General features: G+C 46.0%; 1 protein-coding gene across 3 annotated transcripts in view; it reads left to right on the top strand.

Moving 5' to 3' along the window:
* nrg2a (neuregulin 2a) overlaps positions 1-17,500 on the top strand; it is an 85,979-nt gene that overhangs the window by 24,215 nt on the left and 44,264 nt on the right. Inside the window, exon 1 of one of the 3 annotated variants that reach the window (XM_030360473.1) lies at positions 6,182-6,527. The exons of the other annotated variants lie outside the window; for them this stretch is intronic. Coding sequence (XP_030216333.1) covers positions 6,440-6,527 — 88 coding nt within the window. The 5' untranslated portion in view covers positions 6,182-6,439. Of the gene's footprint in view, positions 1-6,181; positions 6,528-17,500 lie in introns of those variants that run through there. 3 annotated transcript variants of the gene reach the window in all.

The raw sequence follows: 17,500 nt of genomic DNA, 5'->3' as shown, positions 1-17,500 counted from the left end.
CCCCCCCCCCCTCAACTCCCCTTCCACTTCCCCCACAGCCCTCCTCCTGTCCTCCACCCCTCCCTCTCCTCCTCTTTGTCAAACCCCTGCACTCCCCCTCCTCCCCGACATCACTCCCATCCCCTCCCCCAACGCCCCCATGCCCATATGTGTTGTGTTGGCGAGGAGTAGTGTTCATATCTAAACACCGCAGCCTAACGACTGTGTGTGTGTGTATGTGTGTTTGTGTGTGTGTGTGTGTGTGTGTGTGCGTGCGTGCGTGCGTGTATGCGTGTGTGTGTGTGTTTGTGTGCGTGTGTGTGTGTGTTACATCCGCCAAAACATCGCTGGTAGAGAGAGAGCGCTGGGGGGCTGTTGAGCAGCGGCTGATTGCATGACGATGTGCAGGTACGACGCTGCCCCAAGCAGCCGACTGCCCTGAGCCATCACGCTTTAAACATTCGGTGCTTCCTCTGTCTCTGTCAATCTGTACCCCCCTTTCTCCTCTTCCTCACTCTTGCCCTCTCTTTCCCCCCTTTCCCCTCTCTTTTCTCTCTCTCTCTCTCTCTCTCTCTCTCTCTCTCTCTCTCTCTCTCTCTCTCTCTCTCTCTCTCACACTCTCCTCTAAATCCCCCTGCTTGCCCCCCGCTTCCCCTGCTCTCCTCCCCCTCTCTCCCCTTCTTCCTCTTTCTCTCTCCCCTTCTCTCTCTTCTTCTTCTTTCTCACCCCCCCTCTCTCTCCCTCTTCCACTTTCTCCCTCATCTTCTCTCACCCCCTCCGCCCTCTCTACCCCCCCCTCTCTCCCTCTTTCTCTCTCCCCTTCTCTCTCTTCCTCTCCCCCCTTTCCCGGTCGCCCTCTCCCTTCCCCTTCTCTCTCTCAGTCTCCCCCCTCCTCTGGCTGTCTCTCCCCCTCTCTTTATCTATCCCTCCCTTCTTCCCAGAGCCTAAGTGCAACTCAGGGGGAACGGGGTTTAGGTGGTAGGCGGAGATGGGGCCGGTGAAGCATTTATGAGCGCAACGTATGACAGATCTATGGCAGGCTATCTCCTCCAGGCTCTCTCTACACACACACAAACGCACACAAACATATAGAAATGTATATATACATATACATATTACATATATGTAATATACCGACGCTCATGGAGGTTTGTTGCAGCTTAGCTCGCAGGAGAATGTGTGTTCATGCTCTTATTTGGCGGCTGTCTATAGGGAAGGTTCCCCTCCCGGCCCGCTTCCATTCTGTGCACCAGAAGAACCTGGTTCTTCAGGGGCTGCTGCTGCTACTGCTGCAAGAGAGGTTTAGTTAGAACAGCAGGGTTTGTCTTTAGAGCAGCACAGGCCCCAAGGCTGACGCAGTCCTACTCATCCTACACACACACACACACACACACACAGACAAACACACACACACACACACACACACACACACACACACACACACACACACACACACACACACACACACACACACACACACATACAAATAGATACACATGTACAGATACACACATACTCACTCACACAGACACACGTATATACAGACAGACAGACAGACATACACACACACACACACACACACAAACACACACACACACACACACACACACACACACACACACACACACACACACACACATACACTATACTAGATAGACCCCCCCCCCCCCCACACACACACACACACACACACACAGATGCGGTACACCCATATTAGTCACGGTGAGCTGGTCTTGCGTTTCCCTCTTTCATCCTGCATCCTCAAGCTTTGTGATGTAGAGAGGAGGAGGAGGAGGAGGAGGAGGAGGAGGAGGAGGAGGAGGAGGAAAAGGAGAAGGGAGAGGTTGGTAGGTGTGGCACTCGCTTACTCACTTCACACTTGGTTACTATTCGTCTTTTAGAGGCCTACCCTGCAAATATTGTTTTTTTCAATTCCTCCTCAAACACACTTTTACTGAAAGTACTTCCATTGGCATTCGCCAAACCGGCCAAAAGAAGGACGTCAGCGAGCGACAGGAGGGGCACAGCTCCGTCGCTCACCCCCTCTCCGCCCTTTGTAATCAGGTCTGACCTCCCATTTACACCGTCTTATGACACACCGATACCCTGCACGCCCCCAACCCTCGCTAACACACATGCACACACACGTATGAGTACAGGCATACACACACACACACACACAACACATAGATCCAGACTAACACTGACACACACACACACACACACACACACAGGTCTGCCCAACACACTAAGGCACACAGGCACACACAACAATATACACACACGTACACATATAATGCCGCACAAAAACACAGGGACAAACACACAGTCACACATATGCATGCGTACACATACAAACATACAGACACGCACACTAGACAACCCAACACACACACACACACACACACACACTCCAGATAAACACATACCAGATGCACATACACACACCCACACACACAGACCCGACACACACACACACACACACAGGTGCCAGAGAGCTGAAAACAGAGAGCAGAAAACAGAGGGTGTGAGCATGTCTGGTCTTGCTGGGTGGAGGAGGTGGAGGAGGAGGTGGAGGTGGAGGTGGCGTGTGTACAGGGCTGGTGGGAGACCAGGGCCAGGCAACCTGCTGATGTGTGTGCACACCCACACACAGATGTACACATACAGACACACAAACATGTAGAGATAGAAATACATACATGTGCACTGCTTACCACCCCCCCCCCCCCCCCACACACACACACACACACACACACACACACACACACACACACACACACACACACACACACACACACACACACACACACATTTGCACTGCACACCAACACACATGCACAGACACACACACACACACACACACACACACACACACACACACACACACACACACACACACACACACACACACATTTGCTCTGCGCACCAACACATACGCACACATACAGACACAGTTCCACAGAGGGTTGTCCCTGCTGACGGACCAGATCAGGTGAGCCTCAGCCAATGAGAGGAAACCAGAAGAAGGGGGGGGGGGGATAGTAAAGGTGAGGTTTGAGGTTTGTCCCTGCTGGCTTCCTCTAGCCCCCAGACTTGGCCTGTCCAGACCTGACCCTCGGTTGCCCCCCCGAGAGAGAGAGAGAGAGAGAGAGAGAGAGAGAGAGAGAGAGAGAGAGAGAGAGAGACAAGGAGAGACAGAGAGAGACAGAGAGAGAGACAGAGAGAGAGAGACAGTGAGAGAGAGACAAGGAGAGACAAGGAGAGACAGAGAGAGACAGAGAGAGACAGAGACAGAGCAATAAGAACTAACTTTATTGTAATTATACCTACCTTGGGATCAACTTATTTCTTCTTCTTTTGAGCTCCCCTCTTTCAGAGAGGTAGAGAGAGAGAGAGGGAGAGGGAGAGAAGTAGGGAGTGATAGAGAGGGAGAGAGAGCGAAGTAGGGAGTGATAGAGAGAGAGGTAGAGAGTGATAGAGAGGGAGAGAGAGAAGTAGAGAGGTAGGGATTGATAGAGAGGGTGTGATCGAGGTAGAACCCAGGAGGGCCCCATGGATGAGTCATTAAAAGTATTATTTTCTTTATTTTTTAACCCCACCATTTTCATTTCGACTGTTGTCGGCTGTTGCTCCTGCGTAGTTAATTTGAACGTCACCCGACTGAAGCGGAGGTTTAGTCATACAGCCTGGGTCAACAATTGAGTTAGCCGCATTAACCCCGGGGTTTAGCAGGATGCTTCGACACGTTAAGTGGCCACTCAACGCAACGTAGCATCTCGGTAAACGCAAAGTTGCATTGGCTAATTTTGTACTTTTGTCCACGTCAAACAAAAGATAAACAGGACGTTAAGGTTGCACGTTGCCGGAAGTTTTTGTTAACATTACAGTTGTTGATTCACCGAATACAGAGCAAATGTATTTACTGTACGGTTGACCTTCTTTTTCTGTTTAAATTACTCAGCATGAATTACCGTCATAAGATGACCTGACCGTTATAAGATGACCGTCATAAGATGACCTGACCGTTGTAAGATGACCGTCATAAGATGACCTGACCGTTGTAAGATGGCCGTCATAAGATGACCGTCATAAGATCATCATCTTACCCTGATAGTCATTACCTGATCACAATTAAATAATGGCATGACATACTCCAAATCAGCCATATATATAAATATATCTATCTATATATAATTATACATCTATATGTATATATATATATATATATATATATATATATATATATATATATATATATATATATATATATATATATATATATATATATATATATATATATATATATAATTATAGCATTCATATATGTATACATATATACATATATGAATGCTATAATTGTTGTTATTATTATTTTAGTTTATTTTTATATCTTAATCATCACATCAATTGTTTTCTAAGATAAGAAGAGCACTTTGATGGACCAAGATGGGAAATTTGGCCATTTGTACATGTGAGCACTGTGTGTACATCTATGTGCGTGTGAATGTGCTTGTGCTTGTGCGTGAAACGGAGAGAGAAAGTGAGAGATGCATAGAGAGGGACAGAGAGATCACTAGATAAATAGAGGCAAGGAGAGAGATACAACCACAGGCTTGTTAGGACTGGTTAGCGGCTCTGGGTCGGGGAGGGATTGGGGGAGGGAGGGAGGGAGGGAGAGAAAGAAAGAATAAAGGTGAGGAAGAGTGGGAGGTAGAGAGAGACGCAGGAAGTGAAATAAAAGAGGGAGAGAGAGGGAGAAAGGGAGAAGGAGGTAAGGTAATGGGAAGAGGGAGCAGAAGGGCGGGGAGAGGGAGACTGATAGTGCCGGAGTGGGAGAGAATAAAGGGTTGTAGAGAGAGTGAGGGAGAGGAAGAGGGAGAGAAAGAGGGAGAGTAAGAAGGACGGAGGGATAGAGGGAGAGAAGTATAGTGGGATGGAGGGGAGTAATGGGAGGGAGTGGGAGAGAGGGAGGGAGATCTGGTATGATTTTCAAGGTGCCACCTCCGTCATGTCATTTGTTCATTCGGCTGTTCTCAGGCCCTGCTGCTCTGGACTATCTGAAAACATTGTGATTGTGCTGCTCACTAAATCCAAGCCAGATGTGTTGTGTGTCCCGGGACCCTGGCTCGCTCGAGTATGCAAGAACCCCCCCCTCAGCCCCCAGCCCCCAGCCCCAACCCCCAAACCTGGCAAGGGCGGGTCCCGGTCAGAGTGAATTGGGTGGGGTCAACGCAAGGGGACGACGTTAATCCTCTGCCTGCACTTCAGCATGGGGCCGTTTATTCCAATGTGGTGTGGACGCAGTTCCCTCTCTCTCTCTCTCTCTCTCTCTCTCTCTCTCTCTCTCTCTCTCTCTCTCTCTCTCTCTCTCTCTGTCTCTCTCTCTCTCTCTCTCTCTCTCTCTCTCTCTCTCTCTCTCTCTCTCTGTCTCTCTCTCCCTCTCTCTCTCTCTCTCTCTCTCTCTCTCTCTCTCTCTCTCTGTCTCTCTCTCTCTCTCTGTCTCTCTCTCTCTCTCTCTCTCTCTCTCTCTCTCTCTCTCTCTCTCTCTCTCTCTCTCTCTCTCTCTCTCTCTCTCTCTCTCTCTCTCTCTCTGTCTCTCTCTCTCTCTCTCTGTCTCTCTCTCTCTCTCTCTCTCTCTCTCTCTCTCTCTCTCTCTCTCTCTCTCTCTCTCTCTCTCTCTCTCTCTCTCTCTCTCTCTCCCTCTGATGGTCTTGGGGTGGGGCGTCAGAGCCCCCGGACCCCTGCAGGGTGGCCCCTGTCGGGGGTGTCTGGATCACCCCTGAAGCTGCTCTGCTCAATGCACTCTGCGGCGGCTAGAGGGCCTGGAAGAGTCCCTGCTTATCACAAAGATCCTCTAAGGGAACAGGCAATTGCCTTTAAGCAATGGGAAATGCCTTCCCATTCTCCCCCCACCCTCTCTCCCTCCCTCTTTCCTTCCCTCCCTCCCTCCCTCCCTCTCCCTCTCCCTCTCGCTCTCTTTCCCTCCCGTTCTCCCGTCGTTCTTCTTTTTCCGTTTCCAGTTTTCTTGTAACGTGTGTGCCTACCTTCTTTCTGTATTTTCCTCCCCACTGACTCCCTCCCTCCCTCCCTCCCTCCCTCCCTCCTCCCCCCCTGTCACTTCTCTCTCCCGCTAAATCCCTCCCTTCCACTCTCCCAACCTCCCTCCCTCCCTCTCCCTCCCTTCTCTCCCTCTTTCTCTCTCCCTCGCGTCTCCCTCTCCCTCCCTTTCTCTCCCTCTGCCCTGCTGGGAGGAGGTGGATCCTTGCGTGGCTGATTGCTCTGAGACTATATAGTTGGAGAGAGCTGTCCGTACAAGCTCATACCGTGCTTCCCCTGCCTGTCACACATTCCCCTCAAGGACTACCTACCTGCCGTTCTTTTTTCTTTTCTCCTTGCGCGGCAGTTTCCCCCCCCCCCCCCCCTTCTCCTCAGAGGATTTAAACTTTGTACTGACAGCATGTCGGAGGGAAGAAAGAAAGAGAGAAAAGGCAGAAAGAAGGGAGCTAAGAAGGCACCAAAGGAGAAAGAGATTGATCCAACCGCAGGTAAAATGACATGAGAGGTGGTGCGCTCTCTCACTCTCTGTCTCTCTCTCTCTCCCTTTCGTTGTCTCTCACCCTCTTGTGTGTAAGTGTGTGTGTGTGTGTGTGTGTGTGTGTGTGTGTGTGTGTGTGTGTGTGTGTGTGTGTGTGTGTGTGTGTGTGTGTGTGTGTGTGTGTGTGTGTGTGTGTGTGTGTGTGTGTGTGTGTGTGTGTGTGTGTGTCTGTGTGGTGCGTGCATTGTCGCCTGCGTGTTTTCTGCCGTGACAGCTAGAAGGCGGGTATACATGGAGAACGGTGCAAGGTGTCAAGGCTTAGCCTCGGCTCCACAGGGTGTTTGCGGGTCGTGGAGGGCTCCGTGGTAGCGGACAGCGTGTGTAACGTCGACCCGGGTCTCTGGACAGGTTATCAGAGGCACCGCAAAATCAACAATAAAAATCAAATGATTGTCTTCACAGCAACAGCGTTCAATTAGACTAAATGCCTTGGCTTTATAGGAATGTGTTTTGACAGGATCATCTAAGTAGCTACTTAGTAATTGACAAACTGTGCTTGAGTAAGGAACATCTGATTAAGTTGTATTGTTCAAATATGATTTATATACTGTTTTGATGTCATGTTGGGATCGGCACCGTCACACATTCAGGGTGAGTTCAGTTGGCCTACTTTGTGTTCGCTGAAGGCTAATCGTCTCATCCAAACACAAATTGCAGAATCAAAATCGCAGCTGCTTGTCTTTTTTCCGAGTCCCAAACGTAGCAATGTGCCTGCTCACTGGTGGCAGGTACAAGCCCCAGCTCGTCGCTGTGGTGTGACCTGGGGTCACAGGAAAGCCCTGCCCCCCCCACCGCCAACCCCCCACCCCCTACCCCATTCAGCTCCTCCAAACATCTTCAGGACACCGCCGCAACCGAACCCACTTTTTCCTTTGAGCGTCTGCGCTAAAGTCACTAGAACTAGTTTCAGACAGTGGGTAGAAGGTCTGTTTTTTTAATGCAGCTCCTTTTTTCTGTTTGGTTTGTTTTTGTTTTGAAAGAAATGTTTGGAGGCCATTTTGTGCTGGATCTCTCCCCTTTATCAGAGATCATTTTTATCATCGTGCACGTTTGAAAGTGTCAGCTGACTTTTAAGGAAGAAATAATCATTGCTCAACTAATGAAGACATAACAAATTAACTGAAAGAGACTTTGAATTAGTCAGAGGCCACACTAGACACAGCCCCCCTCCACCCCCGTCCCCCCCGTCCCCCCCCGTCCCCCCCCGTCCCCCCAATAAAACAATTGGTTACATAACTGAGGTTACCATGGGATTTGTATAATGCCATTATTTCATGGACTGTAAAACCTCAAGTTTTGTCAGCATGTTTTTGGACTGGCTACCGACCATCATTCATGGCCACCTGTGGATGTCTTTACACTGGGAGCAGTGATGTTATTATAACCATTATGTTTTGCCTATTATGACCCATAACTACGCGTCACACAAGCGGCTTAACCCAGAAGTCACTAGCTGGGCCGACGCAGTGGGCAGGGGAGCGGGACAAAGGGGGCATTCCTCCTCAGTAAGTCAGTACAGCTCGATTTACGATACGTGATCCCCCGATTAAGCATGGCAGACTTAGCATCACCCGGATGAGGGGTAGGTCGGGTAAATCAAGCAACAAAAACGGGAATGTGCCTTTGAAAGGATCGGCTGTGATGTCCAACAACGCTAAAGAAGATCCGTGTACGAGGCGAGGTGTGGGAGACGTTGAGGGGTTCAGTCCGGAGGTCGCAGTGTACGGGCTGTGAGGGCAGTCAGAGACCAGCACACCTGTGTAGAGATTCCCACCAGGGGATTCCCTCCTACCTCGGCCCCCAGAGGACCTCTCTGTCTCGCTCTGTCTCTCTCTCTCTCTCTCTCTCTCTCTGTGTTTCCATCTCTGGCTATGTCTCTCTGTCACATTTTATCTATCTCTCTGTTTCCGTCTCCCTCTGTTTTTCTCTTTGCGTCTCGCTCTCTCTGTCCCTCTCTCTGTGCCTCGCTCTCTGTTTCTGTCTCTCTCTCTCTCTCTCTCTCTCTCTCTCTCTCTCTATCTCTCTCTCTCTCTCGCTGTCTCTGTCCCTCTCTCTGTGCCTCGCTCTCTGTTTCTGTCTCTCTCTCTCTCTCCCTCTCTCTCTCTCTCTCTCTCTCTCTCTCTCTCTCTCTCTCTCTCTCTCTCTCTCTCTCTCTCTCTCTCTCTCTCTCTCTCTCTCTCTCTCTCTCTCTCTCTCTCTCTATCTCTCTCTCTTGCTCTCTCTGTCCCTCTCTCTGTGTCTCGCTCTCTGTTTCTGTCCCTCTCTCCCTCTCTCTCTCCCTCTCTCTGTCCCTCTCTCTGTGTCTCGCTCTCTGTTTCTGTCCCTCTCTCCCTCTCTCTCTCGCTCTCTCTGTCCCTCTCTCTGTGTCTCGCTCTCTGTTTCTGTCCCTCTCTCCCTCTCTCTCTCCCTCTCTCTGTCCCTCTCTCTGTGTCTCGCTCTCTGTTTCTGTCTCTCTCTCCCTCTCTATCTCTCTATCTCTCTCTCTCCAATGTTCCCACTCTATTACTCTATCTCTGTTTCCATCTTTCTTACTCTGTGTCGCTCTCTTGTTCTCTCACGCTCTCTCTGTAATCTCTCTCACTCTCTGTGTCTCTTTCGATCTCTCTCTCTGTAGATATGTCATGTTAAAACAGACTTAGCAATAAAACGGGCATACAAAAATAAACGTAATGGACTGCCCAATACCTGCAATACTATCAAATGCTGAAATGATCAACATTGTTCAAGTAATCATAGTTTTGACGATTGTCATTATTTAGTGAACGTTGTATGTGTTCGGTCAGTTACTCATTGCTTAATACATGAACTAACTAAGTATGTTCTGATATCAGCAAGTTTTAGGACATTTCCAAGTACTTATTGGGAATGTTGGATTTAGAGTTAGCCCATCATTCATTTAGTTGAAAAACAACAACCTTGCCAACTGTATCCTCCTCTTTCAGTTGATTTACTGAAACATGACACCCTGCCTTGCCTTCCATCCCTCCCTGAGTTGTAAAATAGTTATTATTCCATCCATATCTTTGATTTGAGCTTAAAAACCAAACAAATAGTGGCATGTTTTACCACAAAATGACACTATCATACATTTGCTAAAAGCATCACTACTTTATCATTTTACAGCATTTCAATACACACAAAGACACACACATACGCGCACACACACACACACACACACACACACACACACACACACACACACACACACACACACACACACACACAAGCACACACACACACTCTTTAATGACCTCTTCTTTGGGTCTTCATTTATGGTAATTTAGACTTCTAGCATCTAAGAATAAGCAGTTAAATAAAGAAAAGTTATCCTTCCCAAGACGATAATGAATATTAACTATGATTTATGGCATGAAATCTCTACCTTTAAAACATTCCTTTAACACCATTGATTAATGTCTTGGCTTTCTCTTTCCCTCCGAATTTATGTGTGTGAAATCACTTAGTCCTCTCCTGGTGCCGAGAGAGAGTTATATTATGTAGCTGCATCCTTTTAGCTATTTATTATTTTTATTGAAATACGAAAATTTACTTAAGAAAACCCTATGATCCACAGCAGCAATAATTAAACATGAAATTACGTCTACTTCTTAAGTTCCTGACCTGAGATCAGGCTGTGTGTGTTACGATTGATTTCAGTGTTTTCTGCTTCAAACGCGCTGAAGAATGCTAGCTTATGCCTTTTGTGCAAAAAACTTTAGCTAATCATCTGTATGTGATTTGGTATATTGGTTTGTGATGTGACGTGTACTCATCACATAGAAATAATATGTTTTTCCATTGACATACAAACTGTCACAGAACTCAACCGTAACCGTCGCTTTGGCAACTTAGCTAAAAATGCTATGACACGAGTGTATGCTTAGTGTTTGCCCAACATGCTACACACTACGGTGCATTAGCATGGCTGTTGGGACAGATGAAATACTGCGACCTGCCACCAGGGCCGTGATACAGGTTAAAGAAAGTTTGAACCCTATAATTATAAGATAGATGGATGGGTACTTTTATTATCCCTGTGGGAATATATCTGGACAAGACAGGACAAGACCAAACAATAAACTCACGGTAGACAACAGAACCCCAGTACACAAAGAAAAAAAAAAAAGAAGAAAGGGCTATAGCGTTTCTAGAGGGCTTAGGAGTTAAAATAGTTAAACAAATGGATAGATTGCAGAGAAACAATTCTTAGGGGTTAAATTAATATGCCAATAATATATACAAATGTCAGGGTAGATAAGTACATAAAGAAGAAGCATATATATATATATATATATATATATATATACATATATATATATTAGTGCTGTCAGTTAAACGCGTTATTAACGGCGTTAACGCAAACCAATTTTAACGGCATTCATTTTTTTATCGCGCAATTAACGCAATTTTTTTTTCTCAAAACAAAGAAGCAGTATGTTTGTATGTTCATCGTTTAATTGCACTATAGGCTTTTTTTTATATCGTCCTGTTTTGATCAGTATATGCCAATGTTGTTATCAATAAAAAAACATTTGCACAAGGCAAGCCGATGCACTTCTCCATGTTGATAAGAGCTTTAAAATTAGAAAAATTAATGGGACAAAGAAATCAAGGGATATTAAGCATAGAAAAAAATTGCGAGTTAACTATGACATTAATGCGATTAATCGTGATTACATATTTTAATCACTTGACAGCACTAATATATATATATATATATATATATATATATTGGTTTGCGTTAACGCCGTTAATAACGCGTTTAACTGACAGCTCTAATATATATATATATATATATATATATATATATATATATATATATATATATATATATGTATGTACATATATATATATATATATATATATATATATATATATATATATATATATATATATATATATATATATATATATATATATATATTAGAGCTGTCAGTTAAACGCGTTATTAACGGCGTTAACGCAAACCAATTTTAACGGCGTTAAAAAAATTATCGCGCGATTAACGAAATTATTTTATTAAAAAAAATAAAAATAAAAATATATATTCTTTGGCTCAAAACAAAGAGGCAGTAGCCTGACTGCTATGTTCAAATGACATTTGTTGAAAGCAGTCGTTTAATTGCACTATAGGCTCTTTTTTTGTATCGTCCTGTTTTGATCAGCATATGCCAATGTTGTTATCAATAAAAAATCATTTGCACAAGGCAAGCCGATGCACTTCACCATGTTGATAAGAGAATTAAAATGAGAAGAATTATGGGACAAAAAAATGAAGGGATATTTAGTATAGAAAAATAATTTGCGATTAATCGCGATTAATCGTGAGTTAACTATGACATTAATGCGATTAATCACGATTAAATATTTTAATCGCTTGACAGCTCTAATATATATATATATATATATGTATATATAAACTGATTTATGGTATAAATTGGGTGTATGTGATGATAAAAACTATCTTCGTGCTGAAGAAAAAATCTTTCTACTAAGTGACTTCAACGTGCCAAAAAGGTTTGGAAATGTTTTGACCTGACACTTTAGATGTAAATGAAGGGATTAATACCTTTTTGAAAGTTTCTCATGTATGGCAAAACCAGTAGGCCTATTTGTATATGTGGTGATGAACAAGAAAGCCTTGAGGAAGAGAGTGTGGTTCAAGCAAACAAATAGTTGTTCAGCAAACAATATCAGCTGTGGATATCTTTCCAATTCTCATAAAAAACAGAAGAATTGGCCTGTCTGATTTTCATTGGCTCTGACAGTGGTTTGTTGTTTGGCACTGAGGCATTTTTAAGGAAAGAACTTGTGGGGGTACACAAATCCCAAATATTCCTCTGATCCTGTTTAGAGACCATATGTGACCTACTGTGTCCACGCCAGGAAGTAAATTACTGTGGATCTTCAAAATAAAAGTAACCCAAAACCTGCTCTTACTTTAGAAGCTTGGGGCTTTGCAGCTGGAACATCATGTCGGAGAGCTCATAAAGAAAAAAAAATGCAGTTGCTGTATATTTACCAATGTTTTTGGGAGTAGGCTGAGGCAATACACATCTCATAATATTCTTGTGACATGCGATTTCTCCCCCTTCGTTTGTTTTAGCTAATCATAATACGACAGACACGAAATCGCTGCATATTGCGCGATATGACATCAGTTTGTTTGCTCTTTCTCCCAGAAGCATAGCAATTACTACCGCAGAAGAAAGCAACCATTCCTCACCCCGGATGATGTATTGGGACAGAGTTTGCCAACATAAACCCTACTGTGTTTGTTAAAAGCACATTCAATCTTTTTCTTTTTGCAGATTGAATGCAGTTTTGTGAAATGGACGTTGCTACTAGGTCCATGTGTTTGTGAACGGTGAACATGTCTTTGACAGTTTACACAATGCACTCCAAAAACATCCATCTCTCTTAGTCTCTGTGGTCCACAGAGTAGTCCTAAGACGAAAGGGAACATATTCATTTCTGTGCACACACAAAGCATAAAGAGCCGTACCAAATATCATCCACATGCTTTTGTCGATTTAGGAAGTTATTGTAGTTGTGATAACAAGAGGCATCGATGCCAGAGAAATGTGGATAACATTTGGCGTGGCCCGGGTTCCAGCATAATGCATGTCCAAAAATCCCACAGAGCAGAATCCATTTTTAGACCATGTCCGTGTTTTACGTCAAAATATTTTCACAATAGTCAATTTCTTAAACAACCTAGGCCATTTGGCTGACATATTGTTTGATTTAGAGCAGAGCTGATTGGTCACAGGGCAGGCGGACCCTGGGCTGTGGGTTTTATACTCCAGTCGGGCGCTGCTTAAACAGGCGTTGTGTTACAGTGACAAGTGTCCTGCGGTTGAAAAACTCTTTCCACTCTTAAGGTTCCTCGTTTCTCCCCCTGCTACCCTGTAATGCCTTCTCAGGGTGATGGCAGCTTGGCTGCTTTGGTCGGGACAAAAAGCCAAAAGCTCAAAGTCGTGTCAGAGGAAGCGCTTTTTGATCTTCCCTAGGTCTAACAACCTTGTGTTGAATATAGCTATCGTATTGTTGCTTGTGGCCCTGGCTTTGTTCTTGGGGGCTCTCTATTCTGCTGGACTTCTCCAGCTGTTGCTCGGGGTATGATATCTTGACATGGAGGAAAGGCATCCATTCTCAAATTTGATTTTCCTTTTTTTTTATAGCTTGAGTCTGCAGCTGCCACTTGGCTTCAAGCGCACGGCGGAGCGAGCTGCTGTTAACTTGAGCTCTTGGAGGGCTCCGATCCCTGGTTGACTTATGTACTGTTCTGCTGGCCTCGCTGAGAGGAGAACATCAAATTGTCGGGAAGAGTATGACGTTTGACATACCAGTGTCTTCTTTAAGTCATGTACATAATCTCTGTCTCATTTCAACCCATGTTCCCTAGCAGTATGGTGTTCGAAAGTGTCGTTAGACACATTTTGGCCGTTTTTTATTAATTCATTCTCTCATGCTCAAGTAGCTCCTAGCTTCCATTGCGAGTCTCGTGTATTCAGCTCCTAGCTTCCATTGTGAGTCTCGTGTCTTTAGCTCCTAGCTTCCATTGTGAGTCTCGTGTCTTTAGCTCCTAGCTTCCATTTTGAGTCTCGTGTCTGTAGGTCCTAGCTAGTTCCATTAGTGAGTCTCGTGTCTGTAGGTCCTAGCTGGCTCCATTAGTGATCCTTGTGTCTGTAGGTCCTACCTGGGTTCCATTAGTGAGTCTCATGTCGGTAGGTCCTCCGAGAGATGCCAGAGGTCTGTCTAGCATTGAACAGATTTACAGGTTATGAATCACCTATCCACTCGATCATCTGTGAAGTCACGATAATGTTTTTCCTTTGGGTGAGGCTGATGATGCGTTGGTTCTTCTAACAGAGATTAAAGCACTGTGGAATGAATAAGCACACATACGTAATAAGCTATTCCCAGTGGCATTTGTCATCATGATATCATTAGGTCTCCTCGTAGCTGACGTTTAAGAGACAATAAAGTCCAACGTGGTTCGTGAACCGCGGTGTTCGTTTGCTTCATGGCGCTGTTTCGGTGACTTTATATTCACACATTTGGCTAGTTAAATTGACATTGTTATTGGTTGTCAAATGAAAGCTGACCCCGGCAGTGTCCTCAACTGGTCAGGACAGATGCATATGGTTCTTGACGTCAGCTGTAACAGATGTTTACACTGGGAAATTGATGTACAGTTTATAACCCCACTTGGTATTACAATGGACCAAGTATCCTGCTCTCCGGCTAGGATCTTTGCATCACCACCTACCTTCCAATTCTTTATTTACCCACAGAGGTTTTTCCCTGTGTTGCCGTACCCACATTTGTGTTTGCATGTCGAACAACAGTGGCTCACAGATGACTTTAACATCAACTTGTATGCATATAGAGTCCATTTGGGGAGCAATAAGTACAGGCCTTATGATGTGTGTTTTGTAAACACCAAGCGAGTACTTTTTGAATTATTTTTCACAAGTACAGTGTTGTAAATATTTATATCACTCGGTGCCAGGGAACGATCTTCCACGCCATCAGGATGCACTTTGCTAATTGCGGGGACTGCCAACTGAAATCCAGTATAAACGGAATATACTGTAAACAGAGCGCCGCAGTGCTTACTGTAAACCTGGTTTTCCCGTTTGTACATTAAAGCGTGACATGAAAGTACCGTCCCCTTGAGTCATTACGCCTCGCAACGTCCCACCCGGGGCGGGTTTGTTGTTATCTGCTAGGAGGCCAGTCTGTGCTGAGTAGGCCTATCTGGACCAGATATCTCACTGTAATGGACAGAAACGCACACAGTTTGTCAGCCGCCCCCTTTCCAGGAACGTGTTTACATTGGAAAGATCTCCTCAAACACATTGACGACGCATGGCAGAAGGCCAGTTACGCATGTCTTTAAGAAAACAACCAAGACCTACAGATTTGGAATAGAGGAGAGAAGGGTGGTGGTTATATAAGCAGCTTAAACGAGTCATCAAGACTTACAGGGAGATGGAAGGACGATGACAATGGGAAGGAACAAGGATGAAATATTGAGTGTAAAGAAAACCCCGCAATTCAACGGAGACTGAGAGTGGAGAGGGCGGGGGTGATTTATGATCCGCGCGCCCTATCCAGCTTCATCGGCCTTGATTCCCCGCAGAACTCAACTTCTTCGGGAGGAGAAACCAGAATGAAAACAAAAGCACAGTGAGGGATACCACGGCTATGTTACAATAGACCATCATCAGCGACACGGCATTCGAAGCTATCCTCTCTGTCCATTAGGCACAGGCTTAGGTGGCCAGAAATCCCAATACATCACCGGAGACACTGGTTGTCTAGCCACTGAAACAGAAGTGGAGAAGAGGCCAAACTCACTCATGCACACACACACACACACACACACACACACACACGCACGCACGCACGCGCGCGCGCGCACGCACGCACGCACGCACGCGCACACACACACACACACACACACACACACACACACACACACACACACACACACACACACACACACACACACACACACACACACACACACACACACACACACACACACACACGCAGGAGGAAGAAGACATCCCCCCTGAAACTCAGTTATGCAGCCCTGGCACTGCTCAGGGAACTCCAGTGGCCAGCGAGTGGAGGTGACAGGGCCAGGGATCCTGCGCTGAGGTGCACAAGACCACGGGACCCGGCTGAGCGGCTGGACACTGTAGCAGGAACCGCCGTGCACTCTCTCTCACCGGCTATCTGGCCCGAGCAGACAGGGCCATCTGCTTTGTGTCCCCCCATCTATCAGGTTTAAACAGCTTAAAAAGGCATCTGCTCCGTGTGTTCAAATAATACCGCAAACTGCTCTAAGCCGGGATAGAAGCAACAAAATAAATAAATACATGCCAGAAAATGTCTGCAGAATTAATTTGAAGTGGAAGGTCCTGTAGACCAGCATTGCTTCATTTCAAGGGGCGGGGGGGGGGGGGGACACATGTTAACTGGCGGATTTCTTTTGCAAATGCTTTTTTTCTGGGTCCCCCGAGCGAGTATTGACACACATTTGCTGTGCCATATTTTTTGGTGTTGCCTCAAATCCAGTCGCTCTACAGATCACGACGTTGCGACTAAAAATAGAAAGAGAACAGGTATTGCGCTGTGTTTTTTCATCCGTTCAGAGATATTGCATTCATGCCAGGTCAATAATCTAGGCCGATCTCCCTCCCCCCACAAAAAAGGAGGACAACTGAAGAGCTTTAGTGCACCTCGGTTTCATTTTCCAGTTGGAGTCATTTACTGTGGTGTTGCTACCATTGCTACCCTTTCATCTGATTTTTATTTTATTTTACTTCACGCAAGACCTCGACACAAAAAGTGTCTAGCCCTGTGGAGCCCCCCTGGAGAGACCGTAGCCATGGCAACCGCGATAAAGGGGCTTACACTAATAAACCTTAACTAGAGGATCGCATAGTTCAGCGGGTACCTGGGGGCAGAATCTTAGTTATTTATGTTTGACCGCCGGAGACTTGCAGATGTGACCGGGTCTGAAGGATGCTGTAATGAGAACTTAGAGAGAGGGGGGGGGGGGGGGGGGGGGGGGGGGGGGAGGAGGAGGAGAGAGCGAAAGAGTAGGAGGGAGAGAGGGGGAGGAAGAGAGAGGAGGTTAGAGAGGGGGAGGGGAAGGGCAGAGAGGGGGAGGGGAGAAGGACAGAGTGAGAAGTAGACAGAGCGAGAGAGAGAGAGGTGGGGGAGTCCCTGCTTGACCCCCTCTCACCCTTTCCCTCTCCCCCTCGCCTGGGAGACATGTTCCTCTACACATGTGTGCAGCTGTCAGCTGGCCAAGTGTTTTTAGCATGTTTTCAAACGCTGCAAAGGCCACGGATTGTGTTTCTCATTCCAATTGGACCACATCTCTTTTTGAGGGAATTT

The sequence above is a fragment of the Gadus morhua genome, chromosome 7 (genome assembly GCF_902167405.1).
Source record: "Gadus morhua chromosome 7, gadMor3.0, whole genome shotgun sequence".
Lineage (NCBI taxonomy): Eukaryota > Metazoa > Chordata > Actinopteri > Gadiformes > Gadidae > Gadus > Gadus morhua.
This window is presented reverse-complemented; position numbering and strand designations above follow the sequence as displayed.